This window comes from Scleropages formosus, chromosome 6, assembly GCF_900964775.1.
Source record: "Scleropages formosus chromosome 6, fSclFor1.1, whole genome shotgun sequence".
NCBI lineage: Eukaryota > Metazoa > Chordata > Actinopteri > Osteoglossiformes > Osteoglossidae > Scleropages > Scleropages formosus.
The window spans coordinates 27,093,875-27,106,853 of record NC_041811.1 but is presented as its reverse complement, the minus strand read 5'-3'; the positions used below and the strand labels follow the sequence as shown (position 1 = coordinate 27,106,853).

At 39.3% G+C, this 12,979-nt stretch overlaps 1 protein-coding gene across 1 annotated transcript; it reads left to right on the top strand.

The window, feature by feature from the left end:
* Nucleotides 1–448: 448 nt before the first annotated feature.
* Nucleotides 449–12,307, top strand: ccni (cyclin I). Its single transcript, XM_018754866.2, has 7 exons — nt 449–702; nt 1,838–1,994; nt 3,149–3,283; nt 4,780–4,854; nt 9,326–9,466; nt 9,790–10,020; nt 11,357–12,307. Exons 2-7 carry the CDS (start codon nt 1,881–1,883, stop codon nt 11,807–11,809), a joined length of 1,149 nt encoding a protein of 382 aa, XP_018610382.2. The 5' UTR covers nt 449–702; nt 1,838–1,880; the 3' UTR covers nt 11,810–12,307.
* The last annotated feature ends 672 nt before the right edge of the window (nt 12,308–12,979 follow it).

The following is a 12,979-nucleotide window of genomic DNA, read 5'->3' as shown; positions in this document are numbered from 1 at the left end:
ATTAAATATCAAAATTAATCTATGCACAATTATGAGCACCGCAAGAGTAGTGCCAGAGAAAGCTGTAAAAGCTGATTTTTATTTCTTTTCCATTATTTACTGGATGAGCCATGTAGGCAAGGAAAATACTGTATGACATTGCCAAGACCTATTAGTCCCTCGCACTGTTACATGACGATCTCACAGCTGCGGCTCGCAGTTCATCGTCACTCGGGCAAGGATACAAGCTGCAGTACGGAGGACACGAGTGTTCATTCGCCACAGAAAATAGTCCTTTGAAAGCCCGAACATACATACTTGAAACAGACGATATCAAGTTACTCGTAAATTGGTTTAAAAAACACCAAATCGCTTTTATAAATGAAGTATTACATCCTTCTTTAAAATGCCTGCATTTTGTTGTAGCCTCATCAGATTGCGTGCCAGCCGTGCGCAGTACGAGGCGAACGGACCCTCCTCCTTCCTCTTGTGTCCCCTCCTCGGAAGTAGATGTGTTGGGCTACGGTCCTTTTTTTATATTTTTAATATAAATTCGGAAAAATCGCTTCCTCTTCTCCAGAAGATAAACCCAACCTTATACAGAAACAATCATGGACGAGTGATTAAAGTTCTCATTACACAGTATCTTTTTAATTTTGCTTCAGTTTAATGGACCGAATGATTGCCAAGTCCGACTGTGACTCTCACAGCTTTGCAGGGGAGGTAAGGAAATTATTTTGATACTAAATTAATACACATTTGAAACTTTTTTTTTCATTTTTAAATCGTGAACCAAACGTTATAGTAATAAAAATACTTCCAGGTCCTTACCAGCTTAGTCGTGTTGTTTTATTTTTATGTGCGAATGTTTATTGTGTTTGTGACAGTGTTAATTGGTGATATCACTAAGACAATTGAATTGTTTCCTCCTGCTTATTACAAGTCTAGTTAGTTTTCATTAACATCAGTTATTAAGTAATTCAATTGTGGCTGGATCGTGTGGGAAAGCAGCGCTGCACCGTCTTTTCCGGTTTGCTGTGTGTTTTGCTAATTTGTGTAGGATTCTGGTTTGTACTGTGCATCCAAACAAAGTAATATTTTTCGGTCACTCGGCGAATGTTTGGCAGACATGTAGTAACTGTTAAATTTCCTAGCTTTCTGATGCCCTTTGACTTTAACTCCTAAGACCCAGCGTAGCTAACCCTGTAGCGATAGTACCGAAAGACAGGATCAGATTGGAATGCTTCCCTTTTTTGATGTGCCCGTTTTCTATGAGTATTACGGCAGTGCGCTCACCAAAATGTCCTCCCAGGATGCAGCGATTTTTATTATAATTAAATATAAATGTATCGCTATGGTATCCTAAATACATTTCTTTTCGGAATTTATTTTTACTGGTTACCTGTATTTAGTGTGCTTTCTTAAAGTGATATGTGTTTCATTAGGAAACAGCTGAGAGCGGTACCACTTTTTATTATATATAACTAGCCGCGTCGTCGGATTTTCTAAATATCATGATGAGGTGTTAAAAAAAAAAAAAAAGCCTTCAAGTGTTTGAGCCTTTCACGTATTTTACAGTTACATTGAGCTGTAGTAATTGCTCTTTTTTATCGATGTTTTCTTGCCAAGATATTTTTGTTATACAGCATTGATTGTGTAGACAAAAAAAAAAAATAGAAAACGTATTTAAAGCTACAGTGCCAGGTTCTGATCTGTACTTTCCTCCACTCACATAGTCCAAGATTGATCTCATTTTTGTTATTGCCCAAGTGTGATATTTCTCAGTAGCAGTTCTTGAAATCCATCAGATCCCATGTATTAAAACAAAAATCCACTTGTGTGTTTATCCCTTGAACAGGTAGCTGTACTCAGTGGGGAGGCAGGCGTGTCCGAGGGTCGTGATGAAGTTCTCGGAGCCCTTGGAGAGCCAGAGGCTGTCTTTTCTCTTGGAGAAGGCAGCCTCTAGGGAAGCCCAGATGTGGAAGGTCTACGTGCCAAAAATTCCAACCAATCAGGTGAGTATGCTTGGGCACAAAAGGTGCCAAGTGTGCCTAACATTCAGAAGAGAATTCACATTATTAGTTTTCTTGATAATGTATACATGAAGTGAGTAGTGATTTATTTTTTTTTCTTTATTTTTTTTTTTTCTTCTAAGTTGTGCTTTATACTTCTGGTAGGTCAAAATTCCTTATGCAAATATTTTAAATCTTCTAGTCCATGTCTCGCTCCATGTTACATAGGGGTGCTAGTCCTCACAAATCTCTCGCTCCAAACTCCCGTGACCGAGTGAGTATTTTGCATGCCTGCTGAGCCCAGATCAGGCAGTACTGTTGCGAAGGGGAATGAGATGTTTGCATAAAGGATAGTGAAATCTGAAATTACTGTGCGCGTGCAGGTCACGAGCTTAGAATATTGCTGCAAATTCCAGTTTTCGTTAAAGTTGATCAGTTTATGGTCTTCAGCGGAAAACTGCAAAAAGACCTGAACGAACGAATAATGATGATTCTTAGTCAGGAGTGTTGTCACACTGGTGCTAAATCTGTCTAAATATGTGGCACTGTCTTTGTGCAACTCAGCCCTCGGGAAGAAATATTCAGCGTACCATTGTGGAAGAGTCTTTTTGCATCCACCCCTCTGAAGTACCCTTCTGACTGCTTTTGTTAATACACGGTGCTCACAACACACATGCAGCTTTGTAGACACTTGGTTTGCCGTTGCTCCTTTGTTTTGCCTTTTAGTCTGCGCTGCTGCCACCATACCACAGTTCAAGAATGTTAATTTTCCTAAGTGCTGCTCTTGATCTTTTAACCTTCAGGCATCAGACAAAATTCTTCTGGAGACTCTAGTAATTTCTTCAGGTTTTGTCACTCAAGCACCAGCCAAATGTTCACCAAGAGCTACGCTCGTTGTAAGGTTGCAGAGGTCTCTTGCGACAGCACTGGCTCATAACACCGAAATCTAGGCGCTACCTGGTAATATCTGCACAGAGAGAGGCCTGCTGGGGTCGAACTCTACATGCCAGACACCTCCATATTTTGCATATCTTTTATAGCTTTTGGTATGTTTTCAGTTTTTCAGTTTACCAACTGTCCATATTTTCATTTGCCCTTCAATTCCGAGTCGATTGTAGTATGTAACATATTTATAAACATAAAATTCTTTTTATCAGGACACTCATATCTCCCCAGCCCAGCGGGATGAGGCTGTCAGCTGGCTGATCGATCTGCATTTGAACATCCAGCTATATCCGGAGACCATTTCCTTGGCCGTTGGTGTTTTAGACCGGTTTTTGGCCATTGTCAAAGTAAGTGCTCCCTATGATTTGAAATGTATGACATAAATGTGCAAAAGATTAAAAGTACATGGCTTAAGTTACAATGAGTATTAGTACTTGATTTCTGGGTTAAGCTCCCTACTTTCTGTTTAATTTATATATTTCTGTCAAACTGTTGGAAGTTTGTGGACTAGCAGTAGTTTTACTTCCAACCCCAAAATAAACTGCCTGTTTTTTTTTTTTTTTTTTTTTTTTACTTTAAGTGAAAGCAAGTAACTTTTTCCACAGACCTGGTTGAGAGCCTGTTCTACTGGCAAGAATGTAGCTATGCAATAATAAATGTTATCTTCCTCTGGGCAATTTTTTTTTTTTTTGTTCTTGTTACAGATTTTTGAAAACATTTAAATGTCTGAATCTTGACCTATAACATGCTGTGGATGTTTCCCATCCTGTTGTGTAGAACAGGTGCACGGTTACTGTAAAATTGCCCTCAGACCAGAAAACTGAAAGGGCTTCCTTTGCATTGCCACAGATCTTTCCTTGCAAAATGATCTGTTTCCAAAAAGCTGCATTAGTGTTTAAGTAAAAAATAGCATAGTTAAGTAGTAGATTGTTTTCAAAGAATTCTCCCAGTTTACCACTTTGCAAGGAAAAATATCTATGGAAAGAACAATGTATGAAGTAAAATATAAAGAAAGATATTCTTTTTGTTTTGTTTTTCCCAAAGACTGTTCCAAATGGCATGTTTATCAATTACAAGATTTTTTTTTTCTTTTCTTTTCTTTTCTATACTCAGCGAAATTTAGTAGATAAAGGGAAAAGTGAGACCAAACTAATTTGCACTGACCCACTATGTCTATAGAGAGGTGAAAACAACTGTTTTAAGAAGTTAAAGGGAAATTTTAATAGCTTCTTTCCAGATATTTCTCCTCCAATGTGCATGTCCTGCCTATAAATAAGAGCCAGTAAAGTAGTGTGATTTTTCTACATTAGTCAAGCCCCATTCTGCTCTTGTCAATTATGTCAATAAGTTTAAAAGTTGCTGTGTTTCTGGAACATGATAAAGAGGAAGAGGTGAATTTTGAGATTCAGTGATTTCATAATAAATTAATGTGGTTTCATGAAGAAAGAAAAACCACTTTATTAAAAGTCAGGAGTGACTGTGTATAATAGGTGGGGTGTGAAACCTCCTTATGTCTACATCAGTTATATCCATGTCAGTCCCTCTGAAATGTTTTTGTTTAGTCTGATGTTTGTCATGTTAAGCAGTTTTCCAGTATGTTCACAAAGGAAGTCTAAGAGCTAGTCTGTGTTATGAGATGACTCGTACGGTAAGGTAGAGTCTTTGCCTTTTTTTTTTTTAATTTATTTTTTTTTTTTAATCGGAGGCATGTAGCTTTGGCCCTGCAAAGTGCAGGTATTAATTCCTGTGTGCCCTTACGGGGGGTAGAGGGCAGCCCTTGATGCTGTTTTTAGAAAGTCTAGATACTGAGGTTTGCCATGTGACCCTGTCCATCTCCCCTCAGGCCCGCCCAAAGTACCTCCGCTGTATTGCAATCACCTGCTTCTTCTTGGCTGCCAAGACGATTGAGGAAGATGAGGTGAACACCTGCAAAATTGTGCTTCGAAACCTTTATGCAGCCACAGTTCCACTTCTTGTTATTGAAGTCCTTGTGTTTCTGACCCTGATGGCTTTAACTCGGCTCGCGAGTGATGTACACGAGGACTTGAAAGGATTGTATCCATATGAAAAGGTAGAGGTGCCGAACCGACGTTCGCCGTGACCGCGTAACGGGGCATCGCGGCTCATCTTTGTGCTGCCTTGTAATGTGATTTCCCTGGGAGGGAGAGATGCACTTTGCCTTCTGTCTGTGCCGCACCATGTGACTCACCGTATTAAAAATAGAAGTCGTTTGGCAGGAATGTGAATCGGAGTGCTGCAAATCCACCGCTCTCAGTATTTCTTGAGGTTCATGTTAGGAGCATTGTCATCATCCTAGCAAAGAACCGGTATCCAAAGTGTAAGAACCCCATATCCCCACAAAAATTAGCATTTGCAAATAGGAATAAAGTTCTCATCGAGTAATAATTTTACATTTATTCATTTAGCTGATGCTTTTCTCCAAAGTGATTTACAATGTTAATCTGCCCACACTTATCTACCATTTATACAGCCAGGTAATTTTTTAAAAACTTTTATTTTTCCTTTAGTCACACTTAATGTCTGTTAAGCAAAAAAAATCAATGGGGAAATGGGTACGTTTAATGAAAATGGAACACATTTAATGGAGGGGATTTATTATGTAATTCGAGCGAATGGAAAAAGGTGAAATTTAGGTAGAGTTGGAGAACTGAAAGGTTAGAAACAAAAAAAATAATTTTTTTTTCCTCCTCCCTCCTGTTTGGTGCATTTGCTTTCCAGATAATTTTTTTTGTCTTTGAATTCTGCAAGTATTGTCACTGTAAAGTTTACATATGCAGTCATTCATAGTATGCTTTTACGTCACGACTGTGCCATTTTCGGATGATGTTCGGAAATGGTCAACTTTAATGAAAATGGACTTATGACCGCAGCCCCTGAAGTCCTGTCTTTAAGAGGACTGGTGCATCCTACTAATAAACCTGACCTCTGCACAGGCAATGGGGCTCACATGTTCATTGCTTATGATAAATATCTAAAATTATTAATTATTTCTAAATGAAACCCCAAAATATAATGTAACATTAACTTTAAAGATAGTTTTCCTTGTTTTTAAGGCGAAGTAGGAATAGAGTGATTGTGAATAAATGTATGTTCTACTTATATTTTGTGTTAGTGTATTGTGTACGTTCTACATCATGATTTCATGAACAAATGTAAGGCAACATCATACAGTATTGTAATCTATTGTGATACTCCAGCTTTAGGGAGTCACTAGGTGTGAGGAAGTACAGGATAGACTTATGGAGCATTTTATTAAAACTGCAAAATAAATAATGTAGAAAACACAAAGCAGGAATTTCCAGTAGCAACCAAAGCAACACCAGTCTGAGGATTCCTGTCCTCAGCCAGTCTGTTACATAGGGAGAGCTGGTGGTGTAGTGGTTACAGCTACTACCTTTGCATCTAAAAGTTGTAGGTTCGATCCCCACCTCTGGCTGTAGCACCCTTGAGCAAGGTACTTACCCTAAATTGCTCCAGTAAAATTACCCAGCTCTATAAATGGGTAAATAATTGTAACGACATCGCAAGTCGCTTTGGAGAAAAGCGTCGGCTAGATGAACAAATGTAAATGTACGCGCTATGGTCGCACTTGTGGCCGATGGTATGGAAAGTTAGGCACAGCTGCATGCTGTAAATATTTAATTAGTTTTGCAACTCTGGCATTTGTTAATGTGTAACGTTTTTATTTAATGTGTTTATAATTTAAACAAATTTATACAGAAATAACTTTATATCGCCATTTCCGCACCCTTTAAGTAACTCCACTAATCATAAGAGCTCGCAGAATGGGGCACGTCCAAAAAGTGTTCTGTTGGAGGACAGATGCAACTGGCAGCTTTCTGCTCCCTAACGCTGACAATAACCGCTTATTGACTGCCTTTGCACGTCCTTGGAACCGACTGTACCGTATTATAGTCCTTCTTGTGGCATGGCTTAATTTGCATTTTTCTATGCCTTTAGTCCTCCCTGCACTGTTTCTGATAACTGTAACTATTCAGCTTTCATAAACTTGGAACTAACCGCAAACATTCATTTATTCTACTGGCAGGAATACAGTACAGTTGCTATGTAGCTACATAGACTTTCAGTTAAAATCTGAACTTCCTTATATCTCTGGGACTTTTTTTTTTTTTTATTTTTTTTTTTTTTTTTTTGTCCTTTCCTGTTTTGACAGAGTGCATCTTTCACAGCTGGGAGTCCCGACAGTGAGAGTGCAAATAGGTACAGGAGGAGCATCTCGGGTATCGTTGCGTCATGATGACCGGGCCTCCTAGCCTGGTTACGCCGTGTTGGCGTGACTTGAGGAAGAAGCCTGTTTTTGGCAGCGTATGGTCTGAATCAGCATGATGTAAAGAGTTTGGAAATGCTCCCAAAGCCAGTCAGCACAGCACAGTACAGTCTATTCTGATAAATGTCATTATAAATGGTGCATTATTTTTTTGCACTCAGTGTAGCACATTGTTTGCTTTAATTGTGTGTACTTGAGAACACTGTTACATAACACATTTATAGTATCATCTAGATCGTACCGTCTCGATATAACCTGTTTCTCTGTGTGACCTTTTGCTCACTGCTGTAGGGAAGTAATATGTTGAGAGCTACAATTGAGAGGCCTACAGCAATATAAATGCTGGTAAATATTCATGTTAAACTTGATTACCATACTTTGTCACAATCCTTTTGTGACAGTTTAATGTGTTTTTTTTATTATTATTATTATTATTTTTATTTAATTTTAGTAACATTTTGGTTAGCAATTTTTAAATTCTCATTTCCCGAAGCAGAGTTAAATGACTTATGGGACTACCACCAAAGTGTTTCCAAAAATTCAAAATATGGATTGTAAATTAAACTTAAATTGATATTTTTAAATAGTTTATGGCATGTAGTTCACCAAAAGTTAAAACCATGGTACACTCACCTTTAAGTGCCTCACATACTGTGCATAAAAGGCATGTGAACTACAACATGTCGACCATTTGTACTGTGGTGTAAAGGACAGTTTTAAGACTATTAGCCTGAGGACATGAGGAAAAGTCTGGTTGTTAAACAGCTGTAAGAGGACATTTTTTTTAATCGTGCATAGATGTTTAATCAAACACAAGAGCTTTGTGTCCTGTATTAATGAAGGTTGCAGGAGGGGCTGCATCACCTGACTGGTACCCTTTTGGATGTTCACTTGAAGAAATAATCATCCCCTTAGATACACTAATGGTAGTCTCGCCTGTGTGTTTACCACATTATTTATTGGAATTTATAAATTCAGCAAGATGAAAATGTAAGATATACTTATGTCTTGGGCTTCTGTCATAATTCAAAACAGTTTCCCATGTCGTTCAGTGTGGACCTCTGATGACTGCAGTTGGTGTTTTTTTAAAAAGTGCCCGTATTTACTTTTGAGGTGATACGAAAGCGATCGGTTAACATCCTGCCTAACCCTGTCTCAGCTGACATATGACACAGGTCTGACTCCAGCTGAAGGTCTCCTTCACTTGTGGCCTTTGGGTGGGACAGGGTACTGTCTGTCCTTTCACTGGTACCATCCAGTACCTCCGTCTCATTTTAACAGCAGCTGGTGTAGCATAACGACAAAGTATCCATGTCTCTCATAATCCTCAGCTCTGTCATCCGGATCATCTGAAAGGCCGTTTATATAGAAATTAACATTTTTTGGCCTTTATTAAAAAGACTCGTATGATAATATTCCATACCTTATCCAGTTGGACTCTTTTGGTCAGCTACCAGTTTATCTATCATATTGAACAGTATTAGTTTTGTAGAAGGTATCGTCAGAATATTAATTATGGAAGCGCACACATTTCAACGGATGAGATCTTGTTTCTTTATGGGTTTAATTTTTTCCTCTTTATTTCATAGTTGTTTCCATTTTGTTTAGTGGGAGGCTCTACTGGTTCACAGTTTTACCATGGGTACTGCTGGGGCTTTGGAAATGGGTTCAAGTCCATCTTAGTCTATGTGGAGTTTGCATGTTCTAGTTGTGTTTTGGTGGGTTTCCATCTGGGCGTTGCAATTTACTCTTAAAGTCCTAACACGTGTGTTTTAGTTGAATTAGTAACTCTAAATTGCCCTTATTGTGTGAGCGTATAAATATACCTGTGTCTTACTTTGCCCTGTTGTATAAATAGGTGAATGATTGTAGGCAATTTAATATAACATATTTACCATTGTTAGTTGTCTTGGGTCAAAGAAGTTGGCTAAATATTATTTAATTGCAATATGTTAAGGAACTGAAATAATTTTGTGACATTATTCTTGATGCAGTATCTGCAAATGCGCAGGACTGGTCTACATTTCCCAAACCCAGCAGTTCACAGCAGGAAGGACTGAACTAATTTTTCTGTCTGCAGCGCATCCCATCCCTGCGTGATCTGGCCAAGACCAGTAGCTGTGGTTGCTCTCCATCGGAAATTCTGAGGATGGAGAGGATCATTCTGGATAAACTGAACTGGGATCTGCACATGGCAACACCCCTGGATTTCCTTCACATTGTGAGTTACAACTTAAATTTAATGCAAACTTATTTATATATTTACAGATTTAAACTTTTGAGGACCCAGGAATCAAGTGGAAACATGCTTTATGTAAACAGTGAGTGGGAGACAGTTTGTGTGTGTGTGTGTGTGTGTGTGTGTGTGTGTGTGTGAGAGACATCCATTGGATGAAAGAAGAAATAGGTTTTGAGAAATAGAAAATACGAGTGGTGACTATGAATCCATCAATGCGTTTCAATTAACCAGATAGATTTTTCTGTTTTCGGACAAAGTGCTTTCAGTATTTAATGTGATAATTTTGCATTTTGTTTTTGCCGCAGTTCCACGCCATGGTTCTGACGTGCAGGTCCCGGTTTCTGACATGTCTGCTGGGCACGAACCGGTCCGAGCACATGGCTCTGCTCACCCACCAGCTGTACCACTGCCTGGCAGACCACACGCTGCTGCAGGTGAAGGGCTCAATGCTGGCCCTTGCCATCATCACCTTGGAACTGGAGAAATGGTGTCCTGACTGGCTGGCTCTCACGATCGACCTGCTCAAAAAGGCACAGGTAGGACTGTGTACTAGTACTAGTACTTTGGTACAAGATGCTTATTAACTATTATTGAAGGTGTTGAAAGAATTCAAACATTGGACTTTCTGTCCAATATATACAGTGACATCCATATTTAAACAAAGCTTTGACTAATAATTAAAATTAAATCCTTATCTTAAGGTGCGGTTAAGACTATTGGAATATAATGTATGAGCAATGACAGTTAAACTTCTTTCAATATGAAATCTTCATTAAAGATAAATTTCTTTAGCAATAGGCAATATTTGTAAATATTTGGGTTGTATATTTATAAAATTATAATCCACCAGTTCTGTTACTTTATTTTTAAAAAATCAAATATGCAGTATAATGTAAAGCTTACTGATATATAAATTCATAGTTAGTGGATTTCTTTTAAGAACTCTTAGTTTTAAAAGTAGCATGTGATGGCTGTAGTCAGACTGCTGTAATCAAACTATATGGATTCTGTCTTGCAAATTGGACGGAAATTGTGTATTAACACAGAAAAATAGCCGAATAAGGATATTTTAACTTATTCCCAGTGACCTCTGCCTGCTGCATGGCGCTTGTATCAGCATAGATTCATTGACTGAAAATTTGCTAATGAATTTGAGAAGCACTGAAGTGTCAGCAATGGAAAATTTATTCTCAGCAGATATATGCGTATCATTTCTCTCAACTCACCTCTGTGGTTAAAATCTCAAATAACAGTTTCATTGACCTGTAACGTGTTTTTTCCTTGTGATGTATAACTGAAATGACGTAAGTTGGTGAGGAATAACAGCCACATTTACAAGGGCATCGTTGTAAAAAACTCAATGTGTAGACGATTTTTCATTGAGACAAATACAGTGAATTTTGTGCGATTCTTAACATTGAGATCCTTAAAAGCCAAAATTTTTTTTTCATTTATTTTTTTTTTTTTTGTAAAGGACTGTTGTCGGCAACATGACACTAAAAATAAATGACTAGTTGACTCTTCCCTTTGCTGAAGTTAGACGACTTGCAGCGTACATGTTATTAAAACATGCAGACATTAGCACGAATAGACACTGGACACATTTAAAGACAGAAGTATTAAATAAATACAGTGTCTTTGAAGAATGATTGCGGTAACTGGTTAGATACCGTAAGCAGCTGAAACTAGTCTCGTTGCCGATCGCGGAGCTCCGCCTTACGGCTCTTAGCGTGCCCTTTACCAGGGCGTTCGGCTTCCGCTCGTCTTCCCCCGGTCTTAAGATGGAAACGAAATCCCGGTGTGCAAGTAGTCCTCTCGTCGTAACGGGTCTTCGGTTCCCTTCTCCTTTTCCTCTCTGCCTTTTCCATCCAGATCGATAGCTCCCAGCTGATCCGCTGTCGAGAGCTAGTGGCACGTGTCCTGTCCCCGCAACTGGCCTCCCTGCCTCCCAACACCGTGTACATCTACCAGCCCCTGCGCCACAGTTGGCAAGCGCTCGTCTCTCGGCAGCCCCCCGGCGACCACGCTGCGGCGTTCGCGAGGGACGGCTCGCGTCCCTTGGGTCCCCTCGCTCCGCCTGCCTTCCCAGACCACCTGCACCCCCAGCCCTTCCGCCTGCGGGGCAAACACTCTACCAAGCGCAAGGTGGAGGAGATGGAGGTGGATGAGTTCTACGACGGAATAAAGCGCCTGTACAATGAAGACCCCAACACCCAGGAGGGGACGGCGGGGGAGGGGCAGAGCCTCGCCTGCAGCTCCTCGCTGGTTCGGCAGGAGGGCAGCATCTCACCCTGTCCCCCCCTGCAACCCGTCAGCGTGACCTGAGAAAGAGAAAGAGAAAAGCCTTCTCTCATCTGGGCAGCAGAGCAGGGAACCGGGCAGCATTCTTGGGCATTATCTTTTCCAGGCTGGATTGAGCCGAAAACACACACAAAAAAAAAAAAAGCTACTTACTAATAATCATTCGTTGAGCACAAATGGAAAAAATAAGAAAAAAAGACAAAAAGTAATCAAAGAAAAATGTCCTTAAAAAAAAGTTTTTTTTTCCTTTTTAAAATTAGTGTTGTAATGTTTATCTCGCTAGTTTTCAGAATCCCTCAAGTTTTGTTTTTAATGCTGCTTTCCTCCCCCCCTCCTTTCTGTCCTGCTTCAGCCTTTCTCACCCAATATTGTGTTGTCTAGTTTGAGGCTAACCACAGAACAGTCTTGACTGAGTGTAGCAAGTTGTGTTGTTCCTGTGTAGGAGAATATGCTGAACTGTCCCAGCACAAAGTTTTTGAAGAAGTTCGGTTTTTAATTTCACGGTTTTTTTTTTTTTTTTTTTTTTTTTTTTTTTTTTTTTTTTTTTAAAAATCTTCGAGTAGAACCACACACCATGTGAGATTTTGGAGATCCGTTAAATTTTATCACTAACCAGGGACACGTATCCCTATCACTAGTAAAGAGAAGCATTAAATATAATTTCCACAAAAAAGCACGAAGTTGCATATGTTGAAATAAGGGCAGTTGTTGTGAAGATTGTGAATCAGTTGAATGTGCAATATTTTTTTTTTTAATTACCTTTTTCTTTGCTGTTCAGAAATTGTGAGCTCACTGTTAACAAATGTTCTTTCTCATGCCTGGTCATGATAATTGCCCCTGTACTGCTGAATACTGTGGCACCAATAAAGTAAAATGATGTCCCCTATGACTTCGTGCTGTGATTGAAATTGCAGGTAAGAATCCTTTCTCGTTGCCGATTGCACGGGGCCGTAACGCATGTTCCAGCCGTGACCCTTAAACACTAGTCGTTTCAACTTTGCTGTATCAGAAGTGGAATGTTACAATGTGCCAGGAAAATAACTTCTACCGTATATGTGTATATGTAGTACAAACCTGATATACTTCCTCATTAGCCTTAAATGTTAGATTTCTCTGGAAGCCACCTGAAACACTGCTAAAACAAAGCCATGTGCAGGAATCCAGTGACATTTTTTCATTAGCTGATGCTTTTCT

Excerpts from the sequence above, each read along its gene's own strand:
- ccni (XM_018754866.2), top strand. The coding sequence starts at position 1,881 with ATGAAGTTCTCGGAGCCCTTGGAGAGCCAGAGGCTGTCTTTTCTCTTG. Across the intron at positions 1,995-3,148 it reads CAAAAATTCCAACCAATCAG|GACACTCATATCTCCCCAGC; the intron begins GTGAGTATGCTT and ends TCTTTTTATCAG. Across the intron at positions 9,467-9,789 it reads CCCTGGATTTCCTTCACATT|TTCCACGCCATGGTTCTGAC; the intron begins GTGAGTTACAAC and ends TTTTTGCCGCAG.